The 13,897-nt window shown below is 32.4% G+C and overlaps 1 protein-coding gene across 2 annotated transcripts; it reads left to right on the top strand.

The window, feature by feature from the left end:
- The first annotated feature begins 4,680 nt into the window (after positions 1 to 4,680).
- Positions 4,681 to 13,211, top strand: LOC130935231 (uncharacterized). Of its 2 annotated transcripts, none has more exons than XM_057864871.1 (3): positions 4,681 to 4,919; positions 7,906 to 8,294; positions 10,548 to 13,211. In XM_057864871.1, exons 2-3 carry the CDS (start codon positions 8,288 to 8,290, stop codon positions 12,635 to 12,637), a joined length of 2,097 nt encoding a protein of 698 aa, XP_057720854.1. In that variant the 5' UTR covers positions 4,681 to 4,919; positions 7,906 to 8,287; the 3' UTR covers positions 12,638 to 13,211. The 2 variants fall into 2 exon arrangements, with proteins under 2 accessions (XP_057720854.1, XP_057720855.1); XM_057864872.1 differs by having other exon boundaries at positions 7,945 to 8,294.
- Positions 13,212 to 13,897: the final 686 nt, after the last annotated feature.

A 13,897-nucleotide genomic window follows, 5' to 3' on the forward strand; every position in this document is an offset into this window, starting at 1 on the left:
GATGGAAATGACAAGGAGAAGTAGACGAGGGGAGGACGCTGACAGAGTAGTGGTTGCAGCGGCTATTGCGGTAGCAGTAGTTCGGTGATGAGGAACAAAGATGAAGGTACGCGGCTCTTTAGCTGAGAAGAGAAAATGGGTGAGGAAGATGTGGCGGCGCTGGGTAAAGGCTGGAGGTGATGGTGGTGGCGATGGAGATGCTGGAAGCTGCGATAGGGCTAGGGTTCGGTGCGTGGAAGAGGGTGATGAAGATGGCAGATTGGCGGCGATAGTAAGCTCGAGCCCGGCAGAAGTGGTTCACCAGAAAAAAAGCTCGACGACTCTGGACCTGATGGTTCAGCCTTAGGCCAATGGAAAGAGCTATAATGCTTGAGGAAGGGAAAAAGGGAAAGGAAAATTGGAAGAAGAGAGAAGGGTAATGGCTCCAATTGGAGGAACAATGGTGATGGTGGAAGGTGATGAAGCCCACGTGGAGGTGGTGGAACTGCCAGCTCAGCGCTCCGGCTGCTGAGTTACGCCGGAATTGGGTGGAGGGACCGGGATTTCGCACGGAGCTCAATCTGAAGGGTGCAATTAGAGCATTTCGAAACTCAGGGGTAACATTAGTGCACGGGCTCAATCTGAGGGACCATTATGGGGTTTTACTCTGAAACTGACATCATTTAATTTTAATGGTCATATATTTTTTGTGTGGCATAAAATATTTTGTAGTTCATTGACTTAAATGACGTAGTTTTATCAAACATTAGCGTCAAAACTAAAGCAACACTGTTTCATTTATGCTTGATTTGGTAAAGTTTTTATTTTTTAAAGTAGTTTATAAAAATTAGTTTTTAAAAAATAATTTTTAAAAGTTGTAACATCTATATTTGGTAAATTAAATTAAAAATAGTTTCGATAAACATAAACAACAATAAGTACTTTTGGTAAAATAGTTTTTAAAATTTTAAAATACTATAATTAATATTAATGTAAGAATTAAATTTAGATATTAATTAATATACGAGATTATATTAAACTTTTTAATTTTGATAAGCACAAATTATTTTTGAAAAACTTCATCTTAGATACTTTCAAAAGGACCCCTATTTTTAAAAGCTATAGTCAGTAGTCACAAGTACATGGTCTTTTTTATTTATAAAATGCAAAATGAAAAATACTTTTAAAAAGTTCAAGTATCTTTTTAAAAAAATTTACCAAACTAAGTATTAATTTAGCATAAAAAAATATGTATCAAGTCACTCCTAACATCACAAACAATTTGTAGAAAAGAGAGTAAAAATTAATATGGTGCAATTTTTTTAATTTTAAAAACTTTTATGATGTAATTAAAGTTTTAAAGATCTTTTTAATACAAACAGTTAATTTTAAATATTATTTTGGGACTTAACTCCTATGCGAGCCGGAGCCACAATAATCAAACAAATATTTATATCATCATATCAAATATTCTCAAAAAAATAAAAATAAAACAAAAAACCCAACAAAAAACCCTTGCTACAGCATATAATTGCAACTATAAAGCGAAAGAGCTAGAAAAATAATATAGTAACTTATTAAAATAGTATTTAAAATTCTATATTATTAATAAAAATAATTCTAAAAAATATTAATAATAAATAAATTTTTGAAAATTTTAAAAATACAAAAAAATTAAATATTAAATATATCTTTAAAAAATAACTTAAAGATTAGATTTTTATACAACTTTTTATAAATATTATTTTAAAAAAAAGATTTTTTATTTTTAAATTTTGGTATTTCTATGTTAAGTAATTTTTTTTTAAAAAAAATTATTGTGAATGACCACATTGTTTTGAAAAGTGAAGAGAAAAATCTAGAGAATATTTTTTTTTTCTAAATTTTTTTGTCCACCTTCAAAATATTTATTCAAATATTGCTAAAAATTTAGATCAAATAGATAAGTTGTTTGCTAAATATAAAAAAAATTTATTAGTTATTTTTGTCGTAATTTTAAATAATTTAGAGTTTGTTTTGTCGATAATGTCTTTTAAGAATATTTTTGTTAGCAATTGAATTTTTTGGATACCGAATTAATAGTTAACTCTAAAATAATAAAATGGACAGTTAATCATTCTTAAATTAAAATAATAAAATTCACATATAATGAAAGTTATCAATTCAATTATAATTAACCTCTTATTTTATTATTTTACCAATGTTATCACTTTAAAAGATCTAAATTCAACTTAAAAAAGTCTTAAATTTAGACTTAATTTAGTACAAAAGTAGCTTATAAAAATTAATTTTTAAAAGATGACTTTTTAAAAGTTATAATATTTATGTATCAAGTCACTCCTAACATGACGAACAACTTGAAAAAAAGAGGATAAAAATTAATATAGTGTAATTTTTTTAATCTCAAAAACTTTTATGATGTAATTAAAATTTTAAAGATCTTTTTAATACAAACAGTTAATTTTAAATATTATTTTGGGACTTAACTCCTATGCGAGCCGGAGCCACAAAAATCAAACAAATATTTATATCATCATATTAAATATTCTCAAAAAAAAAAAACCCAACTAAAAAACATTGCTACAACATATAATTGCAACTATAGTCCTAAGTTTTATTATCAATAGGGCTTAGAGGTTTCTTAACTTACATAACTCTGTTATGATAGCATCAATTTAAATAGATCAAATTCTTATAAAGTGAAAGAGTTAGACAAATAATAGAGTAACTTATTAAAATAGTATTTAAAATTTTATATTATTGACAAAAATAAATCTAAAAAATATGAATAACAAATAAATTTTTAAAAATTTTAAAAATACGAAAAAATTATTAAATATATATTCTAAAAAATAACTTAAAGATTAGATATTTATACAATTTTTTATAAATATTATTAAAAAAATAAGATTTTTTTATTTTTAAATTTTGGTATTTTTATATTAAGTAAATTTTAAAAAAAAATTATTGTAAATGACTACATTGTTTTGAAAAGTAAAGAGAAAAATCTAGAAAATATTTTTTTTTCAAATTTTTTTGTCCATCTTTTAAATATTTATTTAAATATTGCTAAAAATTTAGATAAGTTGTTTGCTAAATATAAAAGTTTTTGTCAATTACAAAAAAAAATATTTATTAGTTATTTTGTCACAATTTTAAATCATTTAGAGTTTGTTTTATCGATAATATTTTTCAAGAATACTTTTGTTAGCAATTGAATTTTTTGGATACCGAATTAATAGTTAACTCTAAAATAATAAAATGGACAGTTAATCATTCTTAAATTAAAATAATAAAATTCACATATAATAAAAGTTATAAATTCAATTATAATTAACCTCTTATTTTATTATTTTACTAATGTTATCATTTTAAAATATCTAAATTCAACTTAAAAAACGTCTTAAATTTAGGCTTAATTTATTAAAGTTTTTATTTTTCAAAAATCGCTTATAAAAACTAATTTTTAAAAGATGGCTTTTCAAAAGTTATAACATTTATGTTTGGTAAATTAAATTAAAAATAGCTTTCAATAAGCATAAGCAACAATAATTGTGTTTGATAAAATAATTTTTAAAATTTAAAAATATTATAATAGATATAAATGTAAACATTAAATTTAAAAATTAGTTAAGATATGAGGTTATATTAAATTTTTAAATTTTGAAAAGTACAATCAACTTTAAAAAACTCTATTTTAAATGCTTTCAAACGTACTCCAATTTTTTAAAAACTATAAGCACAAGTACGTGGTCTTTTTAATTTACCAAAAAAATTTAAATTTTAAAAAAGTACAAACACCTTTTCAAAAAGCTTTACTAAAATCAGCCTTAGTTAATTATAATCTTTAGTTTTTCTAAATAATTAAATCTTTATTTAAATTTTAGTGCCTTTACCGCAAATACTAATCTAAATACCTCTGGCGACAAACACAACTATTTTGAAATTAAACATTTTAACATTACTAATATATTTTATTTTTCTTAAAAAAATCTTATAACAAACTTACAAGTTACAACTCATTTTATTTAAAAAACTTTTTCTTCCAACATACATAAGTGAATTATAATTTATAGCATCATTTATCATTGTTCTCTTTTAAATCATTCAATTTATAAAACTTGTTGCATTAAATAAAAATAAGCTGAGTTATAATTTTATTAATAATAAAATTAAATAATTTAAATACAGACAATGTTAATGAATTATATATATATATATATATATATATATATATATATGAAAAAATTACAAAGTTAATAAATCATAAATACTAACCTATAAAACCTTAGTTAAAAATAAAATTCTTGATAAAAAAGTAATTTAGAATAAAATATTGATTTTACACAAAATCAGAAAAAAAGTCTAAAGTAACTATTATTTATAAATATCTAGTTTGCTATTTTTAAATTATTTCATTATTAAAAATACTGAAACCATTTTGTTATTTCAATTTAACCTCTTAAATTTTATTTGTTTAAATTTTAGATATTTGTTTCATTACGAGTTCAAGTTTTTCTTTAAATACAAATATAGCTAAACTATTAACAAAAATGCTAAAGCTAAATATCCAAAAAAGAAAGAAAAAGCAAAAATGGTAAAACATTTCAAAATTAGTAAATTAGTGTTAAAACCCCAAAATACCCTTACTACTACGTACCACGCCCCCACTCTCTATTCACTTACCTGCCAATACCCACCCACTCGCTCCTCCGAATCCCTAATCTTCTCCCAGTCTCTCCTCTGTCAAGTGTCAAACGCCATAACCGCAGTCCACTCCTTTCTCCAGCATCACTCCCATCTTTTCACTGCGGCTGCTGCTATGTCTTCTCTTTCCACCGTCGCTGTTGCTATGTAATGTCGTTGTGACCTGTGACCTCGTCGCCGATCTGTTCTCCTCTGTTGTTACCGCTGTTGTGCTCTCTGCTTCCCCATTATCGGTAACTTCCTCTGTACTCCCTCTTGCCGCCGGTCGGTCGGATCTCTTTACCGGTCCGCGCTCTTCTAGTTTTGTGTGCCTCTCTCAATGCCTTATCTTCTGATTAATTGATTGTTGAATATTGATGCTTTTATCTGTTAAGAATATGGATTAGTTCAATTTTTAAATTTCGGTTTTATTGGATTAGTTCTGGTTTGCCTCTTTATGAGGTGAAAATACAGTGTGTCATTGAATTCAGCGGGAGCTCTTTGATCTTTGTGATCAGTTCTCCCCACATAGAGACTTAATTTGCTTAATTTGCTTGTGTATGGCTAAAGCTTGTTACTTTGTGAAATAATGAACTAATTAACATTCTGGAGCCTTAATTTGCTTCAGTTTTGCTTATCATTTAAATTTAATTAAAGACAAATGGATGGAGATAGGCCTTAGTTTGCTTTTGTTTTACTTGCCATTTAAGTTCACTAATCCATCTTCATTAAACACAATTAATAAGTGCCTCACTGCCTTGCATGTAACTGTTTGCAGTTCATGATTTATCTTTTGTTCCTTTTTTGGCCGTGTTTGGTTAATGGGTGGAAGTAGATAAGACATATACACAGATACATAAAAATATAACCCTTCACTCCTCATCTCTTCAACAGCAGAACCACCACCACCACCACCACCTCTACCTTTTTCACACTCCCTTCAAAGTTAGCACAAACCACTGCCAACACCTTCAGCACCCCAAATAAGCAACAAAAACCCAAATCTAAATTCTTATAAAAAAAATTTAAAAAAGGAAAACAGAGGAAAAGAGGAAAGTTTTGTAAGCGGCGGTGTCTCTTCTGCGAGGAATGGCGGCGGCGACGTCTTCATCCCTGCGGCGGCAAACCATGGAGAACGATGGTGGAGGAGGCTGAGGCATGAGGAGGAGGAGGCAGCAATAGGAGGAATGAGAAGAGAAGCAAGTGGCAACTTATTGGTGTCGGTGAGGATAAAGGTGGACTTTTAAAAATTGTGGGGGATAAAATTGTAATAAACAACATTGTCTCATGTCTAATTTTGTGACTCAACTATTTGGAAAAACACTGAATTCTTGTAATTTATGTCAACTTGTGTACCAGTGTGCCTACTGAAAATGTGTCTCAATAACCAAACAATAAAATGTACCACTGTTGTATGTCTGAAGTAGACACACACTCAAACACAGCATTTTGGATCTTGGACATATGACATTTCAAATGCCTAACAACTTGTAATATATGCACTGTGTAAAAGGATTTGCTGCATCTATTATTTCCCTTGAAATTGCTTGCTTTCCTTTGATCAGCTGTTGTACTAAATTTGGACCTTAACTATAATTCAGAATTGTCAATATTTGAGAAAATTGTCTGGACAATACAATCAACATAAACATAATACGTAAGAGGAATATGGATCGATTTGTTTGGCCCTTGATTTGTTATTGTTATGTGCTCTGGTGATTTGATGAATTCCACGATCTGTCATTTTTGCTTTTAAACCTTGATTTGCAATTGTTGCATCTGATTCAATACCAAAATTCTTACTTGATTATCTAGCAATGATACAAAGGAAAAAACTACTTGGATTTCTTTCATACTCTTCCAACAAAGGTCACACCATATGCACTATTAAGAAAAAAGTTTCTCCTTTTTCAGCTTGAAGGACTCTCCTTTTATAGTGAAAAATTTGCATACTTGAACGAATGACATATCTTTGTTTTTGGTAATGCTAGTGATTAAGAAAGAAAGTTTCTCCTTTTTTGGCACCCTTCTTCCTTTCAAGTAGGAAACGTGTAATGAAAGAATTTGAAATAATTAGTATATTGAGAAGAAAGTGAGAATTGTTAGAGTTGCTCAATTCTACTTCCTTTATATAGGAACACTACTAATCCATGGTTCGCTATTGTTATGTGATCTGATGTTGCTGATTATTATTGCATTTGAACGTAATGGTATTCTGACTGTTAGCTGCTTCCTTCAACTTTAGTGCATCAAAATATAACTCAGTTTATAGTCAAATATAATTCACTAACAACTACTTGTTTGTGGTTCTCAAAGGACCTGTACAATGCTTTAGGTAGAACTGTAGAAGTATTAATGAGAAGTCTTTTTTCAATGTTAAATTGCAATGACTAACACTACCTACTGCTACTATGAATTCAAACCAAAAAATGAATTAGAGTAATTACAGGCCGTACATGAAATCATGGATTAGGGAACATGGAATTAATGTGAGTTGGATTTGATAATGAGAACGAATGAGGGTTTCCAACATAGAGAGGGAGAGCAAGAGGGAGAAAGGGGAGAGAGCGGAACGGTGGCTCCTTGAAGACTTGCCACCACCATGGTATGGTCACGTAGGTCTTTTGGCCTCACACCAACGACGGAAGATAGCAACCTCATGTCCAGCAGCGGCTCAGATGAAATAGACAAAGTCACAGATGTTGGTGGCAATGGAAGCCGTTAGTGAAGTTGTGCTCCCTTTTCTTCCCTTCTCTTTGTTCCTATTCTCTTTTTCCACTGTTTTGTCTCACAGAATCTGTTTTCAGTTCTCTCATATTGTATTTATTTTCTGTAATGTTTGTGAATTGAAACTTGTATCAGAGACAACTTTTGACGGATACCCAATATATGTTGTGACTGTGTGAATGACAATGAAGTGTTTGTGCGTGATTATGGTGATGCTTGGGTAAATGAAAGTGTTTGAATGGCACTGAAGTGTTTGAGTGTGATAATGATGATGCTTGGGTAAATGAAAAAATATTTGATGCAAAAAAGATAGGTGATACACAAGAAGGGGTGAATTGGATTCATTTCCTCAAAAAAATTTTGCCCTTATGTTGAGTGATCATTGCATTTTATAGATAAAGTTTAAGACAATGATGCATATTAGGGGAGAAAATTGTCAACAATAGATTGTCCAAATTGCAAACATACTTCTTTCATTCTTTGAATTTACATTTATTTCCTTTGAACTAACAGGTGCTTTAATTAGCTTCTGAAATTTCCATCTGTGACCAGTCCAGTGGTAAGACTTTGGGGACTTCCAGCTTTCATCACATTTGGTGACTTTTGAATGCCAATATTTATAGCACATGCTGACAAATGAGGCCAATTCCTATAGCTACTGGAAAGCAAACAAAAGCATCAGGAAGAAGGATATAGTGACACGTGTAGCTCCATTTCTGGATTTTAAGGAGATAATAAAAAAGAAAAAGATTTGTTGGATGAGGCACAAGTAGAACCAGGGGTTTGATCTGGTGGTTGTTCTGAAAATTAAAAATTAAGAAATATATATGTAGAAAGAGTGAGTGAGGCGAAGATTTGAAAGCTTAACTGTAACCAACTTATTACTCAAAAGAAAATGCAAGGTATGTTCAACACTATTTTTTTTTAATTAAATGTTCTTCATATGGTGAACCATAAAGTCTCTTTATTTTTACTCAATTTCACTTCTACTGTGCTTATATTTACTCTGCTTGTTTCACATTATTTTCTGCTGGTTACCTCTTTTTTTCATTAAAAAAATATTCTGCAAAGTTTATATTTTGTGAATTTCGGGTCTTCAGTTTCTGTAGATTTGTTAGAGTTTTCGTTGCGTTTGCATTATATGAATTCAATTCTGTGATAGTGGGCGCTGAATCTGCTTTTGAAAATTGTGGTGGGGAGTTCTGGTTTGAGAATTCAATGATGAGTTGAACCCTTGTGTGCTTCAACCGCAAGCAAAATGAAAGCTTAGGAGTTTGGGGTTTTATGAGCTCTTGTATGTGAGAGAGAGAGAGAAAACTTGTCTGTTTTTTCCCCTTGAGGATCGTGGTGGTTGAAATTGTGGGTATGGTTATCATTTCAGACCTTATTCGTGAATCTATGGGAAGCTTGTTGGTGTAAGTGGAGTTGGGTGCTTCTGTTCTTTTTACTTAATCAGCTAGTAGCATTAATGCGTAATTAGTCACTTTTTTTTAGATCATCTCAGTCTCACTGACTCACTGATTCCAACCGTCAAAACCCCTCACTCGGATCCATTCCATACGGCATGGCTTCTGGTAGTCACCTCCTCCTCCACCATCAGTGCCTCGCAATCATCTTCTTCTGTCACTTGATCTTTCGTTTATTCAAGGAGGGAATCCAATTCCTAATTTTTCTACTCTGTAATTATTGAATGTGTGTTTGTTTTTTTTTTTTTTTTTTTTTTTTGGGGGGGGGGGGGGGGGATGTTTAATTGATTACTGTGCTGGATTTTTTCAGTGTGTCTGTGAGAACAGTTTCTGTGAATGTCGAAATTCACAAAAAATTCATGAAGCTGAGTAATGCCTATCACATGTGGATTTTCACAATTACTGTTTATGTAATGCAATAGCATTGTTGCTTATGTGATATAGTTGTTCATTTAGACCTCATCTGTGTTCAGGGAATGCTTTTAAGCCTTTTAAAGTAGTCCCAAGCTAGGTGACATAAATTTTTTTTTTTTTGAATATTTGTGGTATGGGTTAATCCCAAATCTTATGGTTTGAAATTCCCAACTGTAGAAGTAATGGCAGTTCAAATGTTAGTTATTATTTTCTCCTTTCTCGTCTTGTAAAATTGACAGTTTGGGCAACTTTTTCTTCCCCCATTTATTTTAATAGACTAACTTCAAAATTTAAAAGTTCAACCAATATATAACTACACACTGACAGGACATTATCCATTTCTTGAATAACATACCAGAGAAGGAAAATCTTTTCATAGTTGATTTGTTAAAATGTTTTATTGTATATGTACTTGTACATGGCTAATTCTACCAAACATGTACATTTTATTTTGTTGAAATGGACATTGGAAAAGTATTGACGGATGATATGCATCAAGAATGCTCCATGTGTTTTGAAATGGACTCCGAAAGGTGTATCATTTGTCCATATCTTGCTATTTTAAGAATATGGTGCATTTCATATCCATTTTGTGTCAAGCATCAACTAATGTGCGATTGTATACCAATATATGGAGATAAGGATTATGTTGTGCTCTTAAATTACTCAACTGTCCTTCATAGTTCTTATCTTAACTGGATAAAATTACATTTGCGTAATGGGAGGCCCACATGAAGGGAAGTGAATCAGATATTCAATTTCATTTTTGGTAATAAAACACTTTATCACAGGGATAAATGAATTGCCATTTTTTTCCATTTCATAAACAAGGCCTGCCTGTTTAATTTATAATTCTCATATTGCTGTAGTGCAGTGGTGCTGGAACATCAATGTGTAAGGTTGTAATGTTTAAAAGTATTTTACTTTGTTTAACATAGAAATCTGTGTGCAACCGTTACGTATTCTGAATTAAATGTCACTTTTGAAGTATTTTTCTGACTGTAATAGGCTTTGACAACTTAAAACTCAATGAGCATAGAGGCCGAGTAGTTATTGAAACCTGAATTAGTCTTGCCTTTGATTTATTATTTATCTTTTAGTCAACATTGAAGGAATGAACTTTTTTGGATTAATATTTTTGTTGTCATTTTCTGTTGCATCAATCAGTGAAACTATTAGATTATATAAGAACTATTTCTATTTTGCAACTTAAAATATTTTTGCTATAATGAAGAACTGTTTTGGTGATCTTAAGACTTGGATAATTGTTTACAGGTAGATCCCCAGACCAGGAATCTGTAGGGTCTGGGACAAAGAGGTCTAGTGTGTCATCCGGAAGTAGGCCTCGGAGTCAAAAGGAGTTCTTCTACAAATTTGTTGAAAGTGATGGCTTGACTGCTAAACTTGTAGACTGGTTTGAATCGCTTACAGAAAAGTGTGCATTGAAAAGGGAAGCATTTGACGTTCCATTTGAATTGATTGACCTTCAAAAATTTGATTATGCGTTGGAAGGGATTTCATTTCAGCAGATGATTCGCATGCCTAATGCTGTTCATGCTTCCACATCTGATGCTGTTGAAGCTACAGCTTACCTTGCTATTGAAGATTTTCTACATGCAAGTGTAAAGGGCTTGTGGGAGGCATTTTGGAGTCAGGATGAGCCCATGCCTTTTTCTGTAGCATGCCTGTATAATTCTAACTTGAAGTTTTATCAGGCAGAAAAAGCTATTGCTAGTGGGAGGCTTGGAAGTCTCTCCGCCACTGGTATATTGCTCAATAATCCGAGACATCCTCATGGAAAATGGGATCATGTTCTTGAATTGGCACTTCTAAGGTCTGATATCAGAGGTCTCACTGTTGGCAGTGATCGACGGCCTTCGCCATCAGTTTTAGGAGATGCTTTGTTTTATGCTCTTCGAATGCTATTGGCAAGGAGTTTGAGTGGACTTTCTTTCTTTCCAGATCCTAGCATGGTCTTTGTTCTTCTGGTTGATTCTCAATATGGGGGAGTGGTTAAGGTTGAAGGAGATGTAAATAAGCTCAATTTTGATGTGAATAATGTTTATGAATGTGCTGCTGAATGGGTGAAAAATCATTCAAGAATTTCTGTTTCTCCAATTGATAGGATATGGAACAAACTTGGAAATGCTAACTGGGGGGATATAGGTGCTTTACAGGTACTGTTTGCAACCTTCCACTGCATTATGCAGTACGCTGGAATGCCCAAGCACTCGATTGAGGATTTGGCTGCTGATCATAGTTCACGCCTCCAAACCAGAAGGGTTGAGAGGCAATTAGGAGAAAATAATGTGAATGGAAATGGTCTATTCCGATACCAGCAACGTAGTGTTTCCCCTGAAATTGTTGAAGTTCAGGAGGATTCTGTCAAAGTCAATTCCAGAGAGCCAATGAAATTAGAAGCTGGATCCATGTTATGGCTGGAGGACTCAGATTGGCAGAAGGGTTACCAAATAAAAGAGGTAATAAGTACTGGTGAATTGACATACTACATTGCATCATATGTTGAAGACCCAGGAAAAAATCTGTTCCTATACGTGGGCTCTCATCCCTCCCAGCTGGAACCAGCATGGGAAGATATGAATTTATGGTATCAGGTTCAGAGGCAGACCAAAGTAATGACAATAATGAAGCAGAAAGGTCTTTCAAGTAAATATTTACCTGAGCTTAGTGCCTCTGGCAGGATCATACACCCAGGCCAGTGTCAAAGGCCCAGCTCGGGTGGAAATTGTGACCACCCTTGGTGTGGGACCCCTATTCTTGTGACAAGTCCAGTTGGCGAAACAGTAGCTGAGATGGTACACACAGGCCAGTTTGGTTCAGATGAGGCTATCAAATGTTGTCATGATTGCTTATCAGCACTTTCAGCTGCTGCCTCTGCTGGAATTCGGCATGGAGACATCCGGCCTGAGAATGTCATTTGTGTAAAATCTGGTGCTAGACATCCTTATTTTGTGCTGATTGGATGGGGCCATGCTATTCTTGAAGATAGGGATCGTCCTGCTATGAATCTTCATTTCTCATCTACTTATGCACTTCAGGAAGGAAAGCTATGCTCTGCTTCCGACGCAGAAAGCCTTGTTTATATGCTTTATTATTCTTGTGGTGGGGTTTTTCCCGAGTTAGATTCAGTTGAGGGAGCACTCCAATGGAGAGAGACATCTTGGTCAAGGAGATTAATTCAACAGAAACTTGGCGATATCTCTACTGTGCTAAAAGCTTTTGCCGATTATGTCGACAGCCTATGTGGTACACCATATCCCATGGACTATGACATATGGCTGAGAAGGTTGAGGCGAAATATTCACCAAGAAGATCATGGAAAGGAAATTGATGCAACAGGCTAGACCTCTAAAACTAAGTTCTATTCCAGAAAGAGAAAACTCTAGATCATCCATCTTAAAGGTGTTTCTTGTCTGGGGCAAATAAAGCATGGAATGGTACACTCTCTGGTGCTCACAATTTATATTGGTTCTGGGAAATGGTTAGTTTGTGGTCCATGAAAGGAGCATGCTAATGATTCTTCCTGTTGCTATCGGTTCCGCTGGTCTAGCTTATGTAAATCTGTAGACTACTTGATTGGTGGTGTCTTTGGGTATATGAAGAATAGTCATTCCTTCATTTTGAGGAGTCAAAACACCACTTTTAACAGTTTTCTTTTCCTGCCATTTTTGTTGTGGGGAGTTTAGTTTCTCATCAAAGTAAGTTGTATTGATAACATCAATCATTCGTTTGTAAAGATAATAGGTATTGTGGAGTTCGCTGCTCTTCTGATTACATTTTTATAAGGCATATAATGATATCTTGTAAATCAGTGTTCTAGTTGGGACATTCACTTTCATTTTTTGAAACTTTCCTGCTGTTGATGGCAAAAGGGTACATTTATATTCTAGCTTGATAGATACAGTTGATGTGCTACCAGTTTATCCATCTTTTTGCGTGCCATTACGTCAATGTAGAAATTCTTTGACTCCATTTAAAGTTGTCTTATAGAGGTTGCGTGGATTCTCTTATTATCCAATAACAAAAGGCAATCAAGAATTTTGTGACGGATTTATGTTAGCAAAAAAATATTAAGTGTTGTAATAAGATCAACGTGGATGTCTATTCTCAAGAGAAAAGAAACAATGGTAATCAATAATAATATTCTCTCTCTTTTATAATCTTCTCTCTTTTTTACATACCATACTACTTATATATATATATATATATATATATATATATATATATATATATATAAATTACTTTTATCAAGATAATTATATTGGTGAACATTAATATTAGAGTTTTATATATATATTTCTCTATCTTATATTTATATCTTCCTTATTTATTTCACAACACGTTATCAGCACGAGTCTCTGATCAAATTTTTAGGAAGACTCAGGTAACAAATTTTCATTATGTCGAAACTCTCTCATCTTGAATTCAATGTTCTTGATATATCTGGAAACAATTATTTATCATGGATACTAGATGCTGAAATTCATCTTGATTCAATGGATCTTGGAGATACCATTAAGGCTGAAAATAATGCATCCCAGAAGGATAAAGTCAAAACCATAATTTTTCTTCGTTGTCAGCTTGACGAAGGATTGAAAAATGAA

The sequence above is a fragment of the Arachis stenosperma genome, chromosome 6 (genome assembly GCF_014773155.1).
Source record: "Arachis stenosperma cultivar V10309 chromosome 6, arast.V10309.gnm1.PFL2, whole genome shotgun sequence".
Classification (NCBI taxonomy): domain Eukaryota; kingdom Viridiplantae; phylum Streptophyta; class Magnoliopsida; order Fabales; family Fabaceae; genus Arachis; species Arachis stenosperma.